At 31.1% G+C, this 25,024-nt stretch overlaps 1 protein-coding gene across 1 annotated transcript; it reads left to right on the top strand.

The window, feature by feature from the left end:
* Nucleotides 1-754: 754 nt before the first annotated feature.
* On the top strand, nucleotides 755-4,813 carry LOC132737455 (deleted in malignant brain tumors 1 protein-like). Its single transcript, XM_060724746.1, has 4 exons — nucleotides 755-915; nucleotides 1,263-1,410; nucleotides 2,485-2,663; nucleotides 3,327-4,813. The coding sequence occupies exons 1-4, from the start codon at nucleotides 786-788 to the stop codon at nucleotides 3,527-3,529; spliced, it is 660 nt and encodes a 219-aa protein (XP_060580729.1). The 5' UTR covers nucleotides 755-785; the 3' UTR covers nucleotides 3,530-4,813.
* Nucleotides 4,814-25,024: the final 20,211 nt, after the last annotated feature.

Here is a 25,024-nt window from a genome sequence, read left to right as displayed (position 1 = left end):
AAAGATGGTCCAATGTTATTGACTAATTAGTAAATTTTTGGAAACTATAACAGGACACACACACAAAAACCACTTTTGAGAAATAAAAAATAAGCATTTCTTTGCCTTAATAGACCTTTTAAATTATTAATTTCATTTATGTGTTTGCAAGGTTGACGAAATGTGCTACAGTCGTCCCTGTAATGACAACGAGGTGTGTATACCAAAGTCGCTTTTGATGTCTTCAGATGACGGGAAATGCTCGTACTCTTGCATGCAATTTTAGTATGTATTAATTCTTGTAATTGATCTCGAAAATAAAATGAGCTGCGTCACGACAAAACCAACATAGTGGCGTTTGCGACCAGCATGGATCCAGACCAGCCTGCGCATGCCGCGCAGTCTGATCAGGATCCATGCTGTTCGCTTACAACCCTATTACAAGTAGAGAAATGATAGCGAACAGCATGGATCCTGATCAGACTGCGCGGATGCGCAGGCTGGTCTGGATCCATGCTGGTAACAAACCCATTATGTTGGTTTTGTCATGACACGGCTCAAATGATGTTATATAAAATAGCAGACATGAAACTATATTTACTCGTTGGAATGAGTAATTATTTGGTTAAATACATTTTGGTGTGTTAGCGGTCATATTTCCATTTTTAAGCAATGTGGAGCCAGACCAGTCTGCTCAAGGAAGCAGTCAGATTAATGAATATAAGTAAGTGCTTTTATTTATACATTTGCTAAACATATTTTTTCTTTCATTTTTACTAGGTCGACCTGTGTGTCCTTTACCGAAAATGGGAACTTTTAATGGTCGAACCGTTGGCTCTGTGAATATCGTAAAGTGTCCCAAGGGTATGAAAGGCGAGGGTAGAGCCACGTGTAAGCAGAATCTAAAATGGGACAAGAAAATTGACAAATGTGTTGGTGAGGTACTCTCTAAAATTAAACGAAATTAATGTTATATATGAATGTATTTCTTCCTTCCACGTCTTTTACAAATTTCAAACTCTGTATAATTGAATATGTTGCAGGCTCGGTTTGATTGAGTCTGTTCATGGACGGTTATTGAATGTGCAAGTTACTGTCCACGCCCCGTAAAACTGGCTTAAACGGAATACAACATTTAACCATGGTAATGTTGAAAAAAGTACCAAATACATCAAAAACTCTATATAAGATATTTCTGTCCCGAATAATCAATACATGCCCAAGATGAAAACTTCATGGTCTTTTACACTATGCAATAACATGTAAATTGCTTCTTATTACAGGATTTCGTTTTAGTAATGAAGAAGAAACCGAAAATTATGTCAGACCAAATCTTGAAACAAATCATGATGGCGAATGGAAACACGTTTCCAGCGACAACTGGAATTGGAAAGAAACTCAGGTTGCCTGTAGAGACCTTCTTGATCTAGAGTAAGTTTGATAGTTTCCAATCAACATTGCCACTTCCGAATTCTGGCCTAAATGTTAGAAAACTTTTTTCAGAGTTCTGTCTCAAAGGTCATGATTTTCATTGGTCAGTGAACATTCTGTGGCAATTTCTGACCAATCAAATGCCTGGGATCTGAGTTTGAGTTATAGGAATTTCTTTACAACCTCGGACCCTGGTGTTCATATGTGTTGCATATATGTTCGAAAAAATATCTGTCTGTGTGTTTGTTTCAAATAAGACGTCTTTTCGAAAAAATATCGTATGATGTTACGAATAAAAATAATAATAATAATAATAATAATAATAATAATAATAATAATAATAATAATAATAATAATAATAATAATAATAATAATAGAAAACAGAATAAAAAAAAAATAAAATTAATAATAATAATAATAATAATAATGATTATAATAATGATGATGAATGATGAATGATGTTGTAAAGTAGTGATGATAATCATGATGATGGTGGTGATGATAATTATGATGATGAGAGAACCACAATCGAAGGATGGGGTTAACAAGTGCATTAAAATAAACAATTGAGTAAACAATGACGTTTGATATATCAATTATTTCTGTAGTTCGTAATAAATCTCATTATTTAATAATTTTTATGAAAACTATATTTATTGACCTAACACATGATACAAACTTATTAAATTCGTTAAATGACACACGTCATATATATGACAATATATAAAATGTCCATACCGTTGTATAAATGAGCCGCGCCATGACAAAACCAACATAATGGGTTTGCTACCAGCATGGATCCAGACCAGCCTGCGCATCCGCGCACTATGTTGGTATTGTCATGACGCGGCTCAAATATTCTAAGAGATTGAACATTGCTAAAAGATATTGCTGTAACATAAAAAAAAAATGATTCTTTTAAAACAAACTTCCTTCAGTTTGTGTATATTTACGTGTTTAATTTCTTTCAGTTCAGTTGTTGTTGTTTTTTACAACTCGAGTAGCGTTCTGCACAAGTTTACCTAAAATTGTTTTAATATTTGAAATAACTATCTGTCTGTGTGTTTGTTATAGATTCGGCGGCTCAATAAGACTTCTTTGGCACACAGGATCATCGCAGACCAAGAGCATTGCGGTGAACATACGTTGTAATGGAAATGAGAAAACATTGGGGGAATGTATCTACAAGGGTACGGAAGATAGTCAAAGATCAATGATGGTTTTAATTTGCTTCAAATCAAACATCAGTGATGGTAAAGTATTTTACATAAATTATATTGGTATTTGTATGTTCTCTGATTGAAAACGTTTTGCATTTCATTTGGACAATATATTATTTTGTATAGCATGCAGACAACATCTTTTTTTATTTTAATTCGTATGCTAGATTTATATATGGATATATTATATGTAGATTGAAAACTATATAGTGGAATTTATTAATATTTTGGTGCGGTCTGGGTGCCCTGTTGTGGCTGGGTGTGTAACTCTTTTATTTTTTTTCGGTCATATTCCGTTCTATGTTGTGTTTTTTTCTGCGTGGCTATAATGTTTATCAAGATCTTTGAAATGTCGCGCGATATTTAGCTCTTGTTTAATGATTACACAAGACACTGAAGATAATTATGTAACATATTGCGCTGACAGTAGCATGTAATAGCAAACAAGACTGGCCCTTTGGATAAGGCTTTTATGGGGGCAGTCTTGTTGAAAATCAATCTCAACGTCGTTTATTCCACACAAATTATAATTTTTCATATATTTAATGTTCATCGATATACATTAAAATTGAGAAATAAGCATCCATCTCCTTGTTGTTTTAGAAGAAAAAAAATACAAACAAACACAAAATAGTAACGAAACAGTTGCAGTCCTAATGCGACAGAGGTTCTCATTTTAATTACCCTTTTTTGCAGGTGGATCATTTAAAAATATCACTATTTCGTCTGAATTACCATCAACGGAAAATCCGATACCCCAGAAAAAGAATGACCTTTTATGGGTAAAATTCTTGGACACGTGGTCTCCGGTTGGTAAGAAATGCAACAACAATGGACACGAATGGAATAAAAAAGAATCAAAAGTCGCATGCCGCTCAATGTTTCCAGATGAGTCGTAAGTTATTTTAATTTTCACACGTTTGATATGTACTCCCATGACTACATATTTATTTTAGCGTACGCAATTCTCTTTTCTTATTTTCAATTTAATATGATATGACAGTTTATTATATGTTTAATAATGAAATATGAAGAAAAACTGATTACATAAAATGCATATTTTCGTTTTCTATATTTTCATTGTAAAAAGTTATTTTTCACTGCAGTGACACATATTTGCGTATTTTCACTGCCATTTTTGGAACTACTTTCTTCTAAAAACAGCCAATAAACTACTTTAAAAGAAGAGTATTTACATTTGTGAGATAAACATAGAAAAAAGATTATGATAAACAGAAATTTCAAGTTTTTTTTTTTTTTTATAAAAACGAGATTTCTTTTTGTACTACTTGTGGCCAATCCACGAAATATTTGTTTTTCATACCACTGGATGAAAACAAATCCCGTACTTAAGAAAAAAAATCTTGAATATTCTATATCGTATATTTTTTCATAACATATTTATAAAGTGACAAAAAAGGCGAGGTTCTCTCTCCCCTATACTCTAAATTCCATCAAATTTACACGTTTTTCTCATGTACTTTGCTTGTTTTTGAAACAGTTATTAATTAAGATTAAGGTCTTCAAAGAACTCCGTTGATTACAGAGTCACTTCTTTTGGTATTAGTTTTCATTGTACCCTTACCCACAACGTACGATGCTACGATGGCGAAAAGTGGATGATATAAAGATAGGTTACATAATGATAATGAAATAACGAAGATGCGATGTTTCTTATTCACCGATAGAGACGCGACGGTATAACTAATCAGTAGCTGGCAAATCGATCCGAATATATTAAAACAATTTTTTAAGAATTTGTTCGTCTATGGTTATATTGCGTTTCAAAATCGCAGCATCGTGCGATGGTGGGGTAATGATAAACAATCACGAACAAAACTTTAAAGCTTTTGTTGCTGTATTTAAAACAGTATATATAAACAATATCACTGTAAAAAGTACATATGCTACTTGCGGTCACTGTACCTTTCTCCTATAACAGGAAGTAGGCAAGTTTATATACTATGTTAAATATAAAAGATGTAACTGGTAAACTTCATCATTTTGTTGTCCCAAAACTTGTTTATTCACAGCCTTCTCGGTTTTTAATTTGCGCGTTTTTGTCTATTATATTTTATTCCAAAACGTATCAGAATTACATTAATATTTCAATCATAAAATCAACCTTTATTATTATGTTATAATTAAATACTTAGTCATAAATCAAGAACCTTAATCTAAACAATGAGAAATATAACAAAAGAAAAGGTTATGAAATGATTCATCAGATATTAAAAAATCAGAAAAAAGTTTATATCACATTGTTATATTACTTTGTTTCGATTTGTTTGTTCACAGAAATGAAAAGCGGAATCTCGATTTCAAAGGCATGCCAGATTATGAGAATTACGTGGTATTCATTTGTCAAGGGGACGAGCCTCATCTACTTAACTGCAAACATCGAATTTGTGACGACGGAACAAGCGGTAATCAGAACCAAGTTAAACTTAAATGTAATAATTAGTCGAGAATGCTTACGTTAGAAATCTTATCAACTTTTTTTGTTTGTTTTTGTTTTCTTCTTCATCCGATGTTATTGAAACATTCTAAATTAATAGCACTTACTGTGACCAGATGTTCAGTATTGGCGGATCACTTTTATATTAAGAAATAAGTTATACGTGCTACAATTAAATGAACATGGAAAAGACACTTTGTTTTTACATGTACATTGAGAAGGGCTGAAAATTTATTGTAGTTGTTTTAGTTTACTTATTTTTCACGATTTTATATATGTTATGTCGATCGTCATTGCGTAATCTTGACTTTTTTTTAAATAAAAGTAATCGTTTTGTGTGGTAATGTTGAGTTTCGTTAAAAGGAATAGTGCTGAATTATAAATTCATTTGCAGCTAGGCTGATATAACCATACAACCGTTTATACAGAGTCTTTGGAATTGTAAAATATTTTAAATAGTTACCTTATGCTATTTATTAGACAATACTTCCAACTTAGATAATTCGTTATATTATGGAACTCATTAATTTAAAAGTAATTTCGACCAGTTCACATTGATTTAAGCTTGTCAAAATGTATGTGCCGTAAAAATCCTAGCAAAGTTAAAGATAGTACAGAAAACGTCGCACGGGCAATGGCATTGGTTTCAACGTGAATCACGCTGGTTGACGTGGTTTAAACTATATTATTTGTTAATAGCGTAACACATATACCTAAAATTAAATTTGATGCTTCGAAAAATTGTCTTTAAATAATAAACTATTTATCTAAAAAGGAAAGATACGAAATTAGTAAATCATAATTGTTTTTATTTACATATAAACGGTTTTGTATTTTTTTAAAAATGCAGAAATAAAAAATTCCAATGTAATATGTCCGTTAACGTGGAGAAGTGGTCGAAATTAAATAACTTCATGGAAATTACAGAATAACAGGGAAATTGGCTTTGAAATCACAAGCAGCTGAGCTTAAGTTAATGTCGTTCATAATTCATTATACTTTTGTTGAAATTTAATTATGCAAATTGAGATTAATTTAGAATAAATAACGTCGCATTAATGCATAATGCATATTTTCATGAACGGTACTATATAAAATAGTGATAATTATATTCAGAAATGAGTTTGAAATTAAGCCTAGTATATTTTGTATATCGACTGTGCATTAAGCTGATTTGAGAATAAAAGACAGTAATGTGTTTTACAAACGGAAGTTACCCATTCAATATTCTACTGTACATTCTCACCAAACACTGTATTGTTTGTTGTGTGGCATAACAGTACTTTTGATATTGAAATCATTAAAAAGGAATAGAAATAAAAAAAAACAACTAAGAACAAGTCTAAATTATATGTAGGTAGCCCCATTTGCAAAGATCACCCTAGTAAAATATATATAAAAATCTGAAAAGAGTGTGATGCCTCGGAAGCATTAAAAACAACAAAATAACATGAAGATTGCAGACTCGGTATGATTAAGTCTGTCCATAAGGGGTAATGAAAACGAGCAGCATCCCTCACGCCCCCTAGCACCGGCTTGTGCGTTACTCAATTTTTAACACTTAATGTGCCCTGGAATCAATGATCTGATGGACCAGAAAATTTTTTGGAGCTGCCACTTTGCACTTGACACATGTTGTGCAGTATTAATTTAACATCATTACTTTCAAACATCCGTATGCTAATAATGGTAAAATTGTGTAAATATAGAAAATTAATATGTGTAATATTTACTTACAATATGCTTATGTTTTACTCGCTTTATCATACATTTGTATTATATCAGATTATTCATTAACTTTTTCAATATGATGTACGTTTTCACTTCAAATATAAGGCTAATATGAAGTTCACTACGACATTATGTACATAAAACGAGACCATTATGCAAAAAGTACGACCTTTAAGAGAAATTTCGGCTGTTATGATACTAGAGAAATTGGATTGGCTCTCCAGCTTGGCCATTATGAATCTGCTTTTTTTTCATTGGAAAAAACCGCCATTTTGAATTGTTGCAAGGTCTGTTTTCGAGACATTTTTAAAACAATAATCTCATTTGCAATACCTCACATCAACGAAATTTCACATTAGTTATATTTTGTTCACTAAGTGCTTAACTATTTAGAATATGTGTAGTTAATTAATAAAATTCTCAATAATTAAGCGTTTTCATAATGGCCTTGTTATTGTGCTTATGACAGTCTTCAGCCCAAAAACAAGGTCATTATGAAAACACTTAACATTACATTCATAGTATTGTCAGTGTCTATTTAGATGTCTGTATTTGTTATTTAAGTTCATTATATTTATAGTGTTATCAGTGTCTATTCAAATATCTGTATTTGTTATTTAAGTTCATTATATTTATAGTGATATCAGTGTCTATTCAAATATCTTTATTTGTTATTTAAGTTCATCACATTCATAGTGATATCAGTGTCTATTCAAATATCTTTATTTGTTATTTAAGCTCATCACATTTATAGTGTTATCAGTTTCTATTCAGATGTCTGTTTTTGTTATTTAAGCTCATTATATTCATAGTGTTATCAGTTTCTATTCAGATGTCTGTATTTGTTATTTAAGCTCATTACATTCATAGTGTTATCAGTTTCTATTCAGATGTCTGTATTTGTTATTTAAGCTCATTACATTCATAGTGTTATCAGTTTCTATTCAGATGTCTGTATTTGTTATTTAAGCTCATCACATTCATAGTGTTATCAGTTTCTATTCAGATGTCTGTATTTGTTATTTAAGCTCATCACATTCATAGTGTTATCAGTTTCTATTCAGATGTCTGTATTTGTTATTTAAGCTCATCACATTCATAGTGTTATCAGTGTCTATTCAGATGTCTGTATTTGTTATTTAAGCTCATCACATTCATAGTGTTGTCAGTATCTATTCAGATGTTTTTATTGTTTTTAGGCTCATCACAATTATAGTGTTATCAGTGTCTTTTCAGATGTCTGTATTTGTTATTTTAGCTCATCACATTCATAGTGTTGTCAGTGTCTATTCAGATGTCTGTACTTGTTATTTAAGCTTATTACATTCAAAAAGTTGCCATTTTCTATTCAGATGTCTGTATTTGTTATTTAAGCTCATCACATTCAAAGTGTTATCACTTTCTATTCAGATGTCTGTATTTATTATTTAAGCTCATCACATTCATAGTGTTGTCAGTGTCTATTCAGATGTTTTTATTTTATTTAAGCTCATCACATTCATAGTGATGTCATTTTCTATTTAGATGTGTATTTGTTATTTAAGCTCATCACATTCATAGTGATGTCATTTTCTATTTAGATGTGTACTTGTTATTTAAGCTCATCACGTTCATAGTGTTGTCTTTTTCTATTTAGATGTGTATTTGTTATTTAAGCTCATCACGTTCATAGTGTTGTCATTTTCTATTTAGATGTGCATTTGTTATTTAAGCTCATCACATTCATAGTGATGTCATTTTCTATTTAGATGTGTACTTGTTATTTAAGCTCATCACGTTCATAGTGTTGTCATTTTCTATTTAGATGTGTATTTGTTATTTAAGCTCATCACATTCATAGTGATGTCATTTTCTATTTAGATGTGTATTTGTTATTTAAGCTCATCACATTCATAGTGTTGTCATTTTCTATTTAGATGTGTATTTGTTATTTAAGCTCATCACGTTCATAGTGTTGTCATTTTCTATTTAGATGTGTACTTGTTATTTAAGCTCATCACATTCATAGTGTTGTCTTTTTCTATTTAGATGTGTATTTGTTATTTAAGCTCATCATATTCATAGTGTTGTCATTTTCTATTTAGATGTGTATTTGTTATTTAAGCTCATCATATTCATAGTGTTATCAGTGTCTATCCAGATGTCTATATTTGTTATTTTAGCACATCACATTCATAGTGTTGTCAGTGTCTATCCAGATGTCTTTATTTGTTATTTTAGCACATCAACATTCATAGTGTTGTCAGTGTCTATCCAGATGTCTATATTTGTTATTTAAGCACATCACATTCATAGTGTTGTCAGTGTCTATCCAGATGTCTATATTTGTTATTTTAGCACATCACATTCATAGTGTTGTCAGTGTCTATCCAGATGTCTATATTTGTTATTTTAGCACATCACATTCATAGTGTTGTCAGTGTCTATCCAGATGTCTATATTTGTTATTTTAGCACATCACATTCATAGTGTTGTCAGTGTCTATCCAGATGTCTGTATTTGTTATTTTAGCACATCACATTCATAGTGTTGTCAGTGTCTATCCAGATGTCTATATTTGTTATTTAAGCTCATCACATTCATAGTGTTGTCATTTTCTATTCAGATGTCTATATTTGTTATTTAAGCTCATCACATTCATAGTGTTGTCAGTGTCTATTCAGATTTATATTATTGTTATTTAAAGATACATTATGCCTCAGAAATCCACCTCCATTACATTATTTCTAAATCTCAAACGCGTCTTTACAAATGGATTTGAGAATGTAAGATGCTAACTGAAGAAAGTAGCACTGAATGTGCAGTCACGTGTCGTAAAGGTGGCAAAATGTAAATAAAGTAGTATTTTGGCTTTCATACAAAGTACTTATTCACAATTATTGTATCATTTGCCTACAAAGCAAAAAAATGCAAAGATAGTTCATATTTATGGCAAATAAGGATTTTTTGGAAACTGTAACAAGATACCAAAGATTAAAAGTTTTTGTGAAATAATTTGATAGCAATTATGAGGTATAATGGGCCTTTAAGCTTATCAGCTTCAAAGTGTTGTTACTTTAACTTTTATTTATCGCATTCACGGTGTTGTAATTGATTGAAATAAAAAAAAACTTTGATTATAAGATATATTACATTTTGCATTATTTTACAGAACAAATATTTGGAAAAAAGGAACAACATAATTATTTTGTGCATCTTCGCTGATATATTTACATGTAATTTAAACATCAATTTATATATAACAATTGTATAACATGTAAACTACCTGTATCAAAATATAACATCTATGAAAATTTTGATTGTAATCATACTAAATATATCAAATATATAATCATCTTCAAAATGTATTGTGTTATTTCTTTAAAAAAAGGGGTATGTGTAAAAAATGAAACTCGAAATATGTTCGCCGTTGTAGTAATTTAAACTATTTAAACTAATGTGCGGTACTTGTTCGATTTATATTAGTCCCCTGAAGTAATGTCAGTCACGTTATGGTTATGGCTTGTATCCGTCCGTCCGTACGTCTGTCTGTGTAAAATATGCCTATGGTTTTAGATTGAAATAGGATGAAAATACAGAAACCGTCGTTTTGCTAGTAAATTTCCCTTGTGTATGAGAAATAATACAAAAAGTATATATAAAACATTAATTTTTGAACATCTGTTCTTACACATAAGTAATATCATGTCCGATCAATAACTTGATAACTCTTCGTTGTAATGTCTTCATAGTTAGTGATGAGGTTTTGCTTGGCCAGTAGATGACTCCTGTAGACTTTGTGAAAAATTAAAGGTCCATGTTGCAATGACATTCAACATGAAAATATTTCTTTTGCGTTTTATCTGACGAAACTGTGGTCGACAGATCTTCATACATGATAGCTTTTGATTGCCAGGAGATAAAAAAAACGTTTGTTTTACTGGCCGGTCAATATAAGGTCACTTAATTATCTAAGGATATAAACATGTATATGCATCTAACCAAATAGTTGTGTATGCAACTTTTAATAAACTGCAAGAACATTGATGCCCACTACTAATACAAACGGAGAAAAGGGTGTAAAGTGCTCTCCCTTTTCACGAAAGCTGAATAGAACCAGGTTTTAAACAAGAGATTTACTTGGAAATAAAGGCTTAATAATGGGAAACAAATGCGTTAAACCGCTTTTTAACACAAAAACAAAGGCGTTGAACGCAAACCAGAAGGCGTTAAATGACACCAATCTAATATAATACCAATTTAATGCTTATCAAATGACCTGGCAACGCGAAACGGGAAGAACAATATTGATATGCTGAATTAATTTGACTCGATATAAGTGCATCATATTTTCACGTCCTAATGACAATGTCTGGTTTTTATTTATCCCCCGCCGATAGGCGGCGGGGGTATAGAAATAGTCTTCGTCCGTCCATCCGACCTTTCGTCCGTCCGTCCTTCCGTCCGACATTTTTGTCCGGAGCATATCTCAAAAAGTATTTGAGGTATCAACTTGAAACTTCATAGGTGGATAGATCATATTGAGGCGGAGTGCAGTGCACAAGAATGTTGCATAATTTTTGAGTTATTGCCCCTTGTTAAATTCAAACTTAATTTTTGTCCAGAGCATTACTCAAAAAGCCTTTGAGATATCAATATGAAACTTCATAGGTGGATAGATATCACTCAGGATGTGTGCATTGCACAAAAATGATAACTCTACCCTTCATATTTTTGAAGTAATTGCCCTTTGATATTTTTCATACTCGATTATTTTTCACCTGAGTGGAGCATAACTCAAAAAGTCTTTGAGATGTCAACATGAACCTTCATAGGTGGATATATCTTATTGAGGAGGAATGCTGTGTGCAAGAACAATAACTCTTCCCTTTATGACATTGAGTTATTGCCCTTTGTTTGTTTTCATACTTTTTGTCCGGAGCTTATCTCAAAAAGTCTTAGAGGTATCAACTTGAAACTTCATAGGTGGATAGATCTCATTGAGGAGGAGTGCAGCTGACAAGAATGATAGCCTACCCTGCATTATTTTTGAGTTATTGCCCTTTGTTATTTTCAGCCATCAGTATTCATATAGGTTTCAATAGCTTTATCACTTCAGCCATAAGTTTTCATTACCAAAAGACCCCTTAAAATTGAATTATTCTGCTCTACTACATATTTATTCTTCAAATGAGCAAAAGCATTCGACGGGGGATGGCCATGATAACATGGCTCTTGTTCTTATTAGAAAATACTACCAGCCAATTAGGAGCTTTATTTCACCTTTATGTATATCGTATATTAGTTGATAAAGTACTACAGCGTTGTGTCTTCTTTTCTCGGTTTACTACATGTATCTACGTCAAACAATAACAACAACAATGATAAACAAATAATATAATATATATATAATATAAAAGGATATGTCAACCTACTCACTCTCTCCCTATTAAGCGATACTGTCCTATAATTAAAAGGTACCTATACCCTTATAGGACATATGATATCTATTGCTTGATTAGGAAACACTGTCACGTAATAAGAAATTGAGGAATGATATTATGTAATTATGACGAATCTTTTATTTTACTAATAAGGTCAAAGTTATGTTCATGAAGTTCATTTAGATTGCCAATAAAAACACGGCTTTCGGACCTACAGTTTTTAACAGCTTTTATATTACATTGTACCTCGTGGCTATGAAAAACAACGAATCTTGCGGATTCGTGGCAACGAGATTATAACTTAAAAAAATATCAGTTAATCATGTTAATGCCCAAAATGAATTTGCATATGTTGATTTAAAACCTTACCACGTGGCCACAAGTTTATCAAACGATTTGATTGGTCAGTTAACTCATGACCACGTAATATCAAAATGTGTTGTTGTTTTTCTCATAGTTTCTTTTGAACAAGAAAGCTTTCTATATACTTTTTTCATCAGATGTGCCACCGTGAATCAACTCAAATTCAAATCAACTGATTTATTTGTATATACACAATATACAACAGAGCGCCTATGAATTGTGCAAATTATTGCAAATGATTTAATTGAAAATTGATAATGAAACGATAACAAATAGGAGAGTTTACAATAAAATATTTATTTGTTTTGCAAAATCCCCCATGGCTTACATAAACAAATTATAAATGTCTGACTGATAAACGCGCATGGTTTGTTACCAAATGGCGAATTATAAATTTTATATTTAAGTTGTAAATGTGCTAGTTATTCATTCAAAAAGGTTTCAATCAATTTCAAAGGTTTAACAGTGTATGATAAATGCAAAAAGAGCGGTGCCCAGTTAAACATTCATATAGTCATTTTTATACAGTTCCCTTGGGCTTACATACAATAAAGTGTCAACCATATTTATTCTGTTATAACTTTTTGAAAAACAAATATGGTATTGATTAGTTCCATGATTAATGACTACAGTTTTGTAAGTGTGTGAATATTTATAACTAAGCAGGAAATTATCTCTACTCCTTTCTCACATTTCATTTTCATTATAAAACATGTAATTGATAAATGATAGCATAAGAATTTATTATGAAACTAACGGGTCCCCAAGGAGCATCTATTTAATTGATTTAAAACAATCTAAGGGAATTCAGTACTTCTGATAGAAGTCATTCATTACATTCTTTTATTGTTTATAACAAGATAAATCCTGTTGAAATAATATTGAACATTTAATAAATGTTAAGCATAGTAGTTAATTTTATGGAACGTATTCATAGAGAACAGCATGCTAGCATCTGATATTACAAAATTTATCAGGCAGTGCTAAAAAAAAGAACGGCGAAGGCTCTGTCGAGCTCTTCATTTTTTTAACGTGCAGATTATCAGATACTTGTTTGGTATTCTATTTAACATGTTTTCAATTTTAATATACGTTTCTTTCTTTAAATTGCAAATTAAACAAAAGCCTGTAGAGAACCTCTCGAGTTCATGCCGCTCGCAGTATTATGCCAAAGGAAATATCCAAACAAAATACACGTAGTCCCAATATTTTAGTCAAATGTAAGAGAGACTTTAATATTCAAAACATCTATGCGATTCAAAGTTTATCAGTTTTATATTTTCAAATGAGTAAAAGGTATAAATATTACATCCTATTCATTTTATTTCAATGTTATTGTTGAGGTGTCTGATAAAGCTGAGGGTGACTGATAAAGCTTAATTGATCAGGCATGCACAGTATCATCAGAAATTAATGATTTGACATGATAAATATTAATATATGGCAAAGTAAACTATTCGGTTTATGAAACAAAAGCACATGTTAATTACAAATGTTACATGTATATGAACATAGTGTTCAGTATATTTAGGTTTCATTTCCAATTTAAGGAAAGGAAAACATGCTGATGTGTAATGATTCTTTAATTCGGCCATTCATTTAGAACTGTCTCATTACAATACTTGTTCAAATTTAGGTCAAACTGATATGTTTCTCAAGATTTTAAAATCATAAAACTAATATGCAAATGTATACGTTCTGCAAGAGATTACAAAATGTCAGTTTTCCATTTAAAGTGACTCCATTGAGGTTTTTTTTCACATATGGGACTGGACATATTTTTCCGATTCGTAACTTTATATAAATAGGAAAATAAGAGGGTACCTAATAATTATAGAGGTATAACATTAATAAGTAATTTTGGCAAATTATTTACAAAGGTATTAACAAAACGGGTTGAAAATTGAACGCGTGATAACAATATACAGTCTGACGCACAATTCGGTTTTCGTTCAGGTGGAAGCACCGTTGATGCAATTTTTGTTTTGCACTCTTTAGTGGAACGAATACTATCCCAAAATTCACGTCTTTAATATTGTTTTATAGACATTAAAAAGCTTTCGATTAAATCTATCGTAATGCTCTTTGGTATAAACGTTTTATTCTTGGACTAGATGATAAATTGTTCAGGATAACTTCAACCATTTGGGTGTAGTCTTTAATAATAATAATAATAATAATAATAATAATAATAATAATATCTTTATTTAAAGAAGGTTACACATTAAGAACATATAATAACAATCATATATATCTTATTTCCAATGTGGCCTTCTGAAATAGAAAACAACAACAACAACAACAACAACAGGATATGCATAGGTAGAAAAATGAGTGTATAATATGTAATTTTTAGAATAATACAACTCATATACTTTCGACAGACACTCAACAATTTGTTTAAACATATACGTATATTGCATCATTCGTTCGTTCGTATATATTTATTCATTCATTCATTCACTCATTCATTCACTCATATGAACATCAAGATATGCTTTGTATTTTTCTTTAAAACATTTAAGGTTATTAACATTACGAATATTTAAAGGTATATTGTTCAAATGTTCATGCCATAATAAAAAAATGTGTCTTTAATATAATTTGTTTTAGGTCTTGTCCATAATACAATATCTTTTCGTGACCTAGATCTTTAAGTTATATATTTGTTGTCGGATAAAGTCATCAGTTCTGTCATATAAGTCGGTGCCATGTTATTTAAAGTTTTAAAAACAAGCACCGCCGTGTGGTATTTACATCTGTCAAGGAACGGTAACCAATTAAGAGTTTCGAATAGATTTATTGACGGAGATCTTTGAGGTTGCTGTAAAATGATTTTAGCAATTCGTTTTTGTAACTTACAAACATTATTTATGTAGTTTGTGTTTCCTTTACCCCATATAATACAACAATAGTCCATAATGGGCAATATATATGGATTGTAAAACAATAATTTCATATCAAAGTGCAAAAAATACGATATTTTTTTCAATAAGGCAATTTTTCCGTTAAGTTTTTTACAAACATTGTCAATTTGCAAGTGCCATTTTAAGTTGTTATCTATGCAAATACCCAAGACTTTTTGATCAGTTACATTTTCAAGAGCTATTTCATTTATCTTAAGAATTAATTTTCTCATAATATTTACTTTTTGTCTTGTTCCTATTACCATACATTTTGATTTATCTGGATTTAAGGCCATATTATTTATTTTGCACCATTTGTCAATGTTATTTAAATGATCTTGAAGTTTTATTTCTACTTTTGATATATTTTCTCCGGACTCATAAAGAGTAGAATCATCTGCGTATAAATCAATTTTTATATCATTACCTATGAAAGCTATGTCATTTATGTATATTAGAAATAATAAAGGTCCTAATATTGAGCCTTGTGGAACACCGGAAATTATTTTCATTGGCTGAGATTGAAGATTACCTATCTTAACCAGTTGTATTCTGTTAGAAAGATATGATTTAAAAAAATTAACAGCATTTTCAGAAAAATGATAAAGTTTAAGTTTATGCAAAAGTATTTCATGGTCAACCAAATCAAAGGCTTTCTTTAAGTCTAAGAATACAGTTCCGATATTTTTTCCACTGTCAACGTCTTTTAACCAAGTATCTATTAAACTAATGAGTGCAGTATTACATGAATTGATTTTTACGAAATCCTGATGTTTATTATGAATTATGTTTCGTTTTTTCAAAGAATGAGTGTATTTGTTTGGCAATATGGCGCTCAAATATTTTGGATATAGTTGACAAAATTGATATCGGTCGATAGTTATTTGCTTCATTCTTATCCCCCGATTTAAAAATAGGTATAACTCGAGCTCTTTTTAAATCATCTGGGAAAATATTAGATTTAATACTATTATTGATACTTGATGCAATTATTGGTGTAATATAATCTCCACAATATTTGATGATGTTTGGTCCAATTCCATCTAATCCTGTAGATTTTTTAATATTCAGTTTTTCAATAATAAGTTTTACTTCAAACGGTGTAATTAATTCAATATTAAATTCATGATATATTAGCTTTTGGTCTAAAGTTTCTTTTAATTTGGAAAAAAATGTATTTGAAAACTTTGTTTTATGTATGACATTCGAGATATTGACAAAATACTTGTTTAATTCATTTATAATATTTACAGTTCCGTAAAATTCTTTATTACCTGTCACTAGTCTGTCTGGCATTGTAATACAACCTTTTTTATTTAGATTTGAAACGTCCTTTAAATTTTTCCATAAAAATGCCGGGCCTTTGTTATTTTTAATAGCATTGTTAAAGAAATCTCTTTTACTTTTTTAATCATTGATGTTATTTTATTTCTGAGCAATTTGTATTGTTCATGTTTCCCTACTTTATGATAGTAATCGCGTTCATGTATAAGATTATTAATTAATTATTAATAATTATTAATTATACGGGGTCTTTTCTACTTCATAATCAGTATGCTATAGGAAAAGCTATGAAAGCCCAAAATGTTTTACTTCTTAATATTAACAAATAAGATGTGATCCCTTCCGTTTCACTCCAACTATTTAATGTATTTGTTGCCTGAACATTAAAATATTCTTGTGCAATATGGGGTTTTACAAAATCTAAGGATATAGAAAGGATTCACTTGAAATTCTGCAAGTCATTGTTAGGCGTAAAACACAGTACATGTACTGCAGCAGTTTATTCAGAGTTAGGCCGATATCCTCTTTATGTTCAAAGATATGTTCAAATGATAAGATTCTGGTTACATATTCTTCATTCAAATAATAATATCTTAAAGTCTGCTTTTTATTCATCAATAATGCTTCATGAAAATGGCTATAACTCCCGGGCAGCTAAGGTTCATTTTATTTTAAATGAAATCAAAAATGCTAATAAAGTTTTATAAAAGTAAACTTCAAGTGTCAACATAATTATATATTATTATTATGATATCATCATATTATGAACGTATTTAATGTCGAAAAAAACCTTAAGATTACACATTAACGCGATTAAATACATCTAAAATGTGTCTTGAAGCTTCTTACTCCATATTTGCAAAATGTTTCAAGAAAATAAAAGTCGATAAAATTTTAAGAATTGGAAAAGTAAAACGATTCAAGAGTCGAGCTAAGTGCGACTGATTTTGGAGTATTTATAATCAAATGTCTTCTGTGTGACTTTGCATATTTTGACATCAAAATTGTTTTAAAAAATAGCAGTAGTCTGGAGACATGTCCATGTTTCTTTTTTATTGAAAACGTTGAAAAATTGCTTTACACGACCGGGTCTGTCAGTCAAAACCAGACATGTGCACGTGTAAAAGACCGAATTCATAACGGATTTTCTTTCATTATAATAGATTTATCCGACCAAAAAAATGAGGTGTATAATATTCCATGAAGTTTCAAACTGATATCTGTCAAAAAATTTAAGTTATAGCCTGGTAAAATTACAAATTAAAAATGAAAATAACAGAAATAATGATGTGGAGAGTTGTCATCTGTATTCCTTCTGACCTTTTTTATTTTGGAATTAAGTTACGAATTAATATCTCTGAAGATTAATTACAGTTATGGTCTTGAAAAATATATTGCAAGAAAAAACAAGCAAGTTTAAGTTACGCTCCGGATAAAAATGTCACACACGGACGGAGATTATAACCATATTTTTGCAGGCTTTTCAGCGGAGGAAATGTTAAAATGTGTTAAAAGTGTTAAAATGTTAAAAACTACAGACAACTGACAGAATTGGAGCTAGATGGAGACAGGCATTGATCAGCAAGGAAGTGAGGTTTGCTCAACAATCCTTTTTCAGTGAACTGGACCGATATTTGTTATTTTTGTAATGCAGTCCGAAAAAAGAAGATTGACGACTGTTCTGACCTATTTCTTCTTTACATCTGTCAAGGATATGACCATTTTTGTATGACCAAAGAATAATGCATATTAGGTCTTCAACGAATTCTGTGAAACTGTCCAGACGATTTCAATACATTTTGCACTAGCGGTTCACTTGTACAGCGAACCAACTCACATTTAGTTGAATTAAAATCTGCTAAGCAGTTTGTTCGTGCAATTAACTAATTAATAGAGCAATTAACTTAACATTCTTAACCATTTTGTAATTGCTCCCCAGCGCTGAAGGTTTGAATCCCGCGAGAAAACGTGTTTTTTTTCACGTGAGGAAGCTATCCAACTAGATTACGGAACGCCTGTGGGTTAACCCAGTTGCCCGACCATGCCTGATATAATGCACGGAGGTGCACCTAAGGTATACCTCCACAAGTAAAGCTGGAAGGTCATCATATAACCAACCTTTACTGTACAGTGTTCGTAAAACCAAATGAGATAATAATAATAAAAAAAAAACCGTTGCTTTAAAGGGAGATGCCATTTGATAGCTTTATTTCTATTTTAAACTGTGGCGGCTGTATTGTCCAATCTGCTGGAAATATATCCTTCCGCAATGCTACCCTTTAATCAGTTGGAAAAAGTTTATGAAAGCATTACGTAAGAGAGGACAGTCAATTAAAAATGATTTCTTTCTTCATTTTTTTCGGCGATCGGATTTATTTAAATACAAATATAAATTTATGTTGTTGGTTCTACTCAGGTGCCCGTTCGTGCCTGAAATAGTGCACGGAAAGGCACCTTAGGCCTTCCTCCACCAGTAAATCTGGAACGTCGCCATATGACATATACTGTATCGGTGTAGCGTAAAACCAAATCAATCAAACAAATACAAAGTTTTGCAAATGAACACAAATTTGAAAGTACAACTAAAGAACATATCGTTGAAAGCAGAACCTACATGTGGCGATAAAAAAAGACTGAACACCATGATTCTGCTGGACACAATGAGTAAAAACAAAACAAATGACAAATCTTATTTTTTTATTATTATATATATTCATATATATATATGTCATATATTTTCATTTGTTTCGAAATTTTTTTTTAACATATATCTCTTGAGACAGTGAAATATACAAGGTGTCTTTTCACAATTATTTTGTCCTTAATAAAAAACCAAATTTTTAAAAGCTTGTAAAGTACATGTACATGCAAAAACAAGTCAAATCAAACCAGTAATTACCGATTTTAAAGCAATTGACCAACAGCTAATCCAACATGAATTCTCAATCAGCGGCGAGAGATATATGACTGAGATTAATAGTCATGGTGAACGTTAGTCACGCCCAAGGACCAAACCAGCGCCCCCTAGATGACTTACCGGGTGATATCCCGGGCAGATATAGAATGTTACAGTTTATGTGTTTATTTACGTCTCATCCATGCATATTTACATAGTACAAAACATTTACATAATACATATATAAAAAGCATGGCCAATCTATCGCAGATTTATAGGAGACTATCGTTATACAACTTTAAAAATACTAGATAAAATCAAAAATAAAAATGATTAAACATTTTTTATTGTTACTGAGTATATTATTTTCTTATTTATATCTTCAAAACTCTAATGATATACATTTTGTATTCCATCCTGACATATAAACATAGATAAAATATGATGTTGTAATAAATGATGTGTGAGACAGTAACATTTCTTTACCTTTACTTGTTTAAAAAAAATAAATAAATAAAATAAAATTTAGATTACCATTGCTAATCCATACTTTAAGATCTGGCCTATAATCATGAAGATTAATACAACTGTTTAAAAAAAAAAAAAAAAATCAAATACACCTATAAAGACCTATATCAACCCTGATCAGACCAGAGATGAACTGATTAGCAATGACTAAATGGTTATCAACATTTAGCTACAAACATATAAGAAATTTCCTTTTAAAAGATAATAAAATGATACAACATTTTATGTACATTTTTAAAAGAATTCTACATTTAGATAATATATATTTAAGTAAGCGTAACCTTATTAATGATACAAAGTATCAAAACGTTAGAGAAGTATATATTATAGCAGGTTTTGGCAGTTAATTTGGCAATTTCGGGATTTGAGAGTACAAACATACTTTTTTGTTCATCATTCATATTAATAAAATCAGCATTGATATCCTTGCCTACAAATAAGACATTTCTAAGAAGTTGGTAAGCAGGACATTGTGTTAACACATGTATTTCTGTTTCAACATTTTGTTTACAAATTGGACAAATCCTGTTATTAACATCTAAATTCTCATATCTTCCTGTTTCCAGACGAAGGGGTGTAACTCCACATCTAAATTTTGCTAATGCTGATCGATGTTACATGTGCTGACATACTAACATCCAAATATAAAAATATAAATTGATGCATTCTGACAATATCCATTGCAATCATACTGAACAACATAATAACGTTAGGTTAACATTTAATATTTTTACATTAACAAATTACCAGACTGTACTTCTAAAAGGAACAAAGTCAAATTAACATAACATAGAATACATGTTTAATTTTCATAAATATTCAAGTAAAGATCAATGAAAGCTCTCAGATGATATATTATTGTACTATATTACATTATATTATATCACATTACATGTATTTTATATAATATTATATTATATTATACTATAATCAAAATAAACATCTCACTTTGCAACAAATTAACACAGGCACAATCGACCGATTGTTAAGATACATCAATATCAAAATTTCATTAACTGGTCAGTCAAATAATTAAGTAATTGAGCAAACTTTTCAATTGCGGATCACACTGATGACTTGAAGGCCCATTATGCTTCAAAATGCCTTTATTCTTATTTCTAAAAAGCCTTGATTTTAGCCATGTTATAGTTTCCAAAAAATACTCATTGGTCAATTATCTGAACGTTTTTGTTTTTTCTTGCTTTATAGCAATTAAATGTTTAAACTCATTTGTGCGCTATCATAAGAAGGAAAACTTTTTTCGTTTCTGAAGCATAATGTGTCTTTAATGCTCTTTCCAAAAATAAACTATGACACATTTTCTAACGCAGAGTAAATAAATCTTAATTAACAAGAGCTGTCGGTAGGGCAGCATGCTCAACTTTTTCAGTGCTTGGAAGTAAACCAAGAGCCTGGATTATGTAGAAATTTCTAAGTTCAAAAAGGGCTATTATCCTGTCAAACTCCATGTAAGAGTTATAAACTTGATCAGTGACCTCCTATTATGTTCTCAAATTTAAACCAATTTCCTTCAGTACTTTTGGAGATACCAACTTGCAAAAAAAACAACAACTAAACCAAAGTGTGACACCTACGCTGACGTCTTAGTCGAGCTAATAATATACGATATTATAGATTGAACAATACATATTAAGGTTGTAATAAAAACAGAACATGAAAGTGAGCAGTACATAAACACGTTGTCAACATTGCAATGCCTAAATGAAATGGAATTACTGATTACAATGAGACTATAAAGGAGGGAGAGTCGCAATCTTGATAAGTATTTTCTATATTTAAACTATTGTAAATATTGTGAATGACAATTAGACAATAATAAGGAAAAAAATAACTATAATCAGGCTTCATCATTCATGTGAAGCATGGGAAAATATAACCGATGACACAAGCCAAAAGATTTAACAATTGCCATTAATTTATGCATCAACAAGTATATTAAACATACATATGTATCAACAAAAATAAAAATTCAATCAACAGAAGTATATATGACTATTCTTGCCTTCCCCCAATATTTCTCAATTTCGTTTTTATATAGCACACACATGTTCCTTACGTTTTATAAACATATTTTCTAAACATACTAAAACGAAGCTAAATGTATAAAAATAAGCAAGCATTATTTATATCTACTTTTATTTTTCATAAATAATCTAGCTAAATATTTCTTACCTTATAATTGTACAAACCAAAGAAAAAAACATGAAATAATATATCTGAATTATTTTTACGGAACAGTAGGCTTGCATTTTTTTTACAGTGTCGTATTAATTAGCAATGTGGATGGTACTTTATATAAATATTCAAATAAATAAAATGAGCTAAGAACGTGCTGAAGTCGCCATAATGATAAGAGTCTTGATCTGCTGCCAGACATGTTTCATGTCGTGCTAAATGTTGCAAAGATTATTAACCCTTTCCGAATAAGCATATAATGGAACAATTAACGCTGTCATCGAAATAAGCAGCTGGATAAATTAAATACAACAATAATAATGCTACAAAAGAAGAAAATCTCAGAAGTGTATCTCAATGACAGGGCGATACATGGTTCTTATGTTGTTATATTTTCTGGTCCTTCGAGATCATTGATGCCAGCACTATTTCGTGTTGAGAATTGAGTACCGCTCAAGCCGGTGCTAGGGGGCGTGAGGGATGTTGCAGTTATTCATGATCTCTCATGTACAGACTCAATCAAACCGAGCCTGCATTTCGTATGTAATTTTGTTGTGATTAATGCTTCCGAGGGATCACTTTGTTTCCAGAATTTTTCTTATATGCCGGATCTAATGGAAGTTGGTTATTACAGGCATAAGAAATGTCAACAAGAATTTGTAAAAGAGTTGTCAACGTCCCCCGCCTAAGGAAAGTTTTACATGAAACACAACACTGTGCTATTTCAAAAGATTTAGGTATGAATCTGGACTTTCAGTGCAAAATTTCCATCAATGCTAGATCTGAACATGCCAGTAACAATAAATTCATTAAAGAAATATAATGAAATAACTCCTGTGTATGTGTCAACAGAAATAAATTTGTATACTTGTTATCACTTTTTCATAGACAAGGCATGTGACAAAAACAAAATCATTACAGGATATGGTCTGTTACAGGATACATTTCATACCTAGTCACAAATCAAGGTATGTGGGCAATTCACCAATGACATTTTATTTGCATGGGCCTGACTTGGCATCATGCCCTATAACAGACTATTTGAGGCATTGACCTCCAAGTGTGACCTTGACCTTTGAGGTAGGGGTTTAGGTGTTGCGCATGACATGTTGTCTTTCATTTGTGCCAAGTTATTTTAAAATCCCATGAACAATAAAAAAGTATGGACTGCACACAACAAATACCCTTAAAAAGACCATAATAAGCTTTACCTGTGAGAGTGACCTTGACTTTGGAGGTAGGTGCCGGGTTTTTTTTGCGTATGACACATCGTCTCATTATTGTGAACATTTGTGCTAAGTATAATCCAAATCTCTTCATGGATAAGAAAGTTATGGACCGGATACGACATACCCTTAAATGGGTAATGTTGACCTTTAATCAAGTGTGACCGTGACCAAATAGATAGGGGTCCGGTTGTTGCGCACGACACATCGTCTTATTATATCAAACATTTGTGCCAAGTTATTTCAAATTCCCTTGATAAATAACATAGTTAGGGACCGAACACGAAAATGTGATGGACGGACGGACGGAGACTATTTCTATATCCCCCTTTTTCTTCGAAAAGGCGGGGGACAAAAATGTAGGAGATATGAGCATAATGCCGAACATTAAGAGTACGAGGGTCAGCTTGTTAACTGTGCAAAAACCAAATATGACGGACTCAAATTAACTGGACATAGATTGTTGTTCTTGTGGCAAGGAAGGCCGTATTAAGCGATTTTGTAGAACTAGACAAAAACAGTCCCTCCTTGTTAAGGAATATGCATATAGTAAACGTCGCACAATTGTAGTCAATAATTTTGGAATTATTAAAATTAGGAATTGTCAAAATTGTAGAACATAACCTTTTACCCCATGAGCTTATTGTGAAAAATTGCCGTTTTCAGTGAAAAGCCTCCTGTTACAAGTTAAAACTGTTATGAAACTATGAAAAATGCTTCAATACTGATAAAACTTGGCACAAATGTTGACTGGACCATAGCCTCTGTACCATCATGCTCAATCATAAATTTCCTGTTACCATGGCAACGGGGGAATGTCTCCAAATTGCGAAAAAATCACAAGTTTGCATTGTTTATTTTCCATCAATACTGATTTCTGGAACTTCTCAATGAATTGAGATAGAGTAAAAGGTTTTACAGCGTCGGTTACTAGTTACCCTAAGATCGACCTGAGGCCATTTTTAGGACTTGACTTATTTATTTTACCAGCATAAAAATGGTTTACCTTTTAAGCAAAAAGAGTAAATACACAAAAAATTTCATAACATTGGCGACAGTGGTGAGATGAAAACGAAACAGCACAAACACAACAGAGAATTTTCATAACACTGTTGGCAGCGGTGGGATAAATACTTTAACATGCTTCAGCGTCGAGATAAAGACTTTGATTTTTTTCTACTTTTGAGTTAAATGGACTAAAGATGGAAAAGACATTGGAATCATTGCGTCAAACTGTTTTTTGTTATGTTTAGAAATATGAAATATCTCTAAAGAACTAGTTTGTCATAGTGAAAATCTTACAAGTGCATTTACTGATTTTTGCAACAAAGTGAATAAAATTTTAGAAATGAAAAATAATGAAGTCAGTGAATCAAAATCGTA

This window comes from Ruditapes philippinarum, unplaced genomic scaffold (assembly GCF_026571515.1).
Source record: "Ruditapes philippinarum isolate M1 unplaced genomic scaffold, ASM2657151v2 ctg1568_1_1_1_1, whole genome shotgun sequence".
NCBI classification, from domain to species: domain Eukaryota; kingdom Metazoa; phylum Mollusca; class Bivalvia; order Venerida; family Veneridae; genus Ruditapes; species Ruditapes philippinarum.
Note: the sequence above shows the minus strand (reverse complement) of the source record. Positions and strands in the feature narration are given on the sequence as shown.

Coding starts and splice junctions, on each gene's coding strand:
- LOC132737455 (XM_060724746.1), top strand. CDS start 786: ATGGGAACTTTTAATGGTCGAACCGTTGGCTCTGTGAATATCGTAAAG. Junction 916..1,262: donor GAAAATTGACAAATGTGTTG/GTGAGGTACTCT, acceptor TTCTTATTACAG/GATTTCGTTTTAGTAATGAA. Junction 2,664..3,326: donor CAAATCAAACATCAGTGATG/GTAAAGTATTTT, acceptor CCTTTTTTGCAG/GTGGATCATTTAAAAATATC.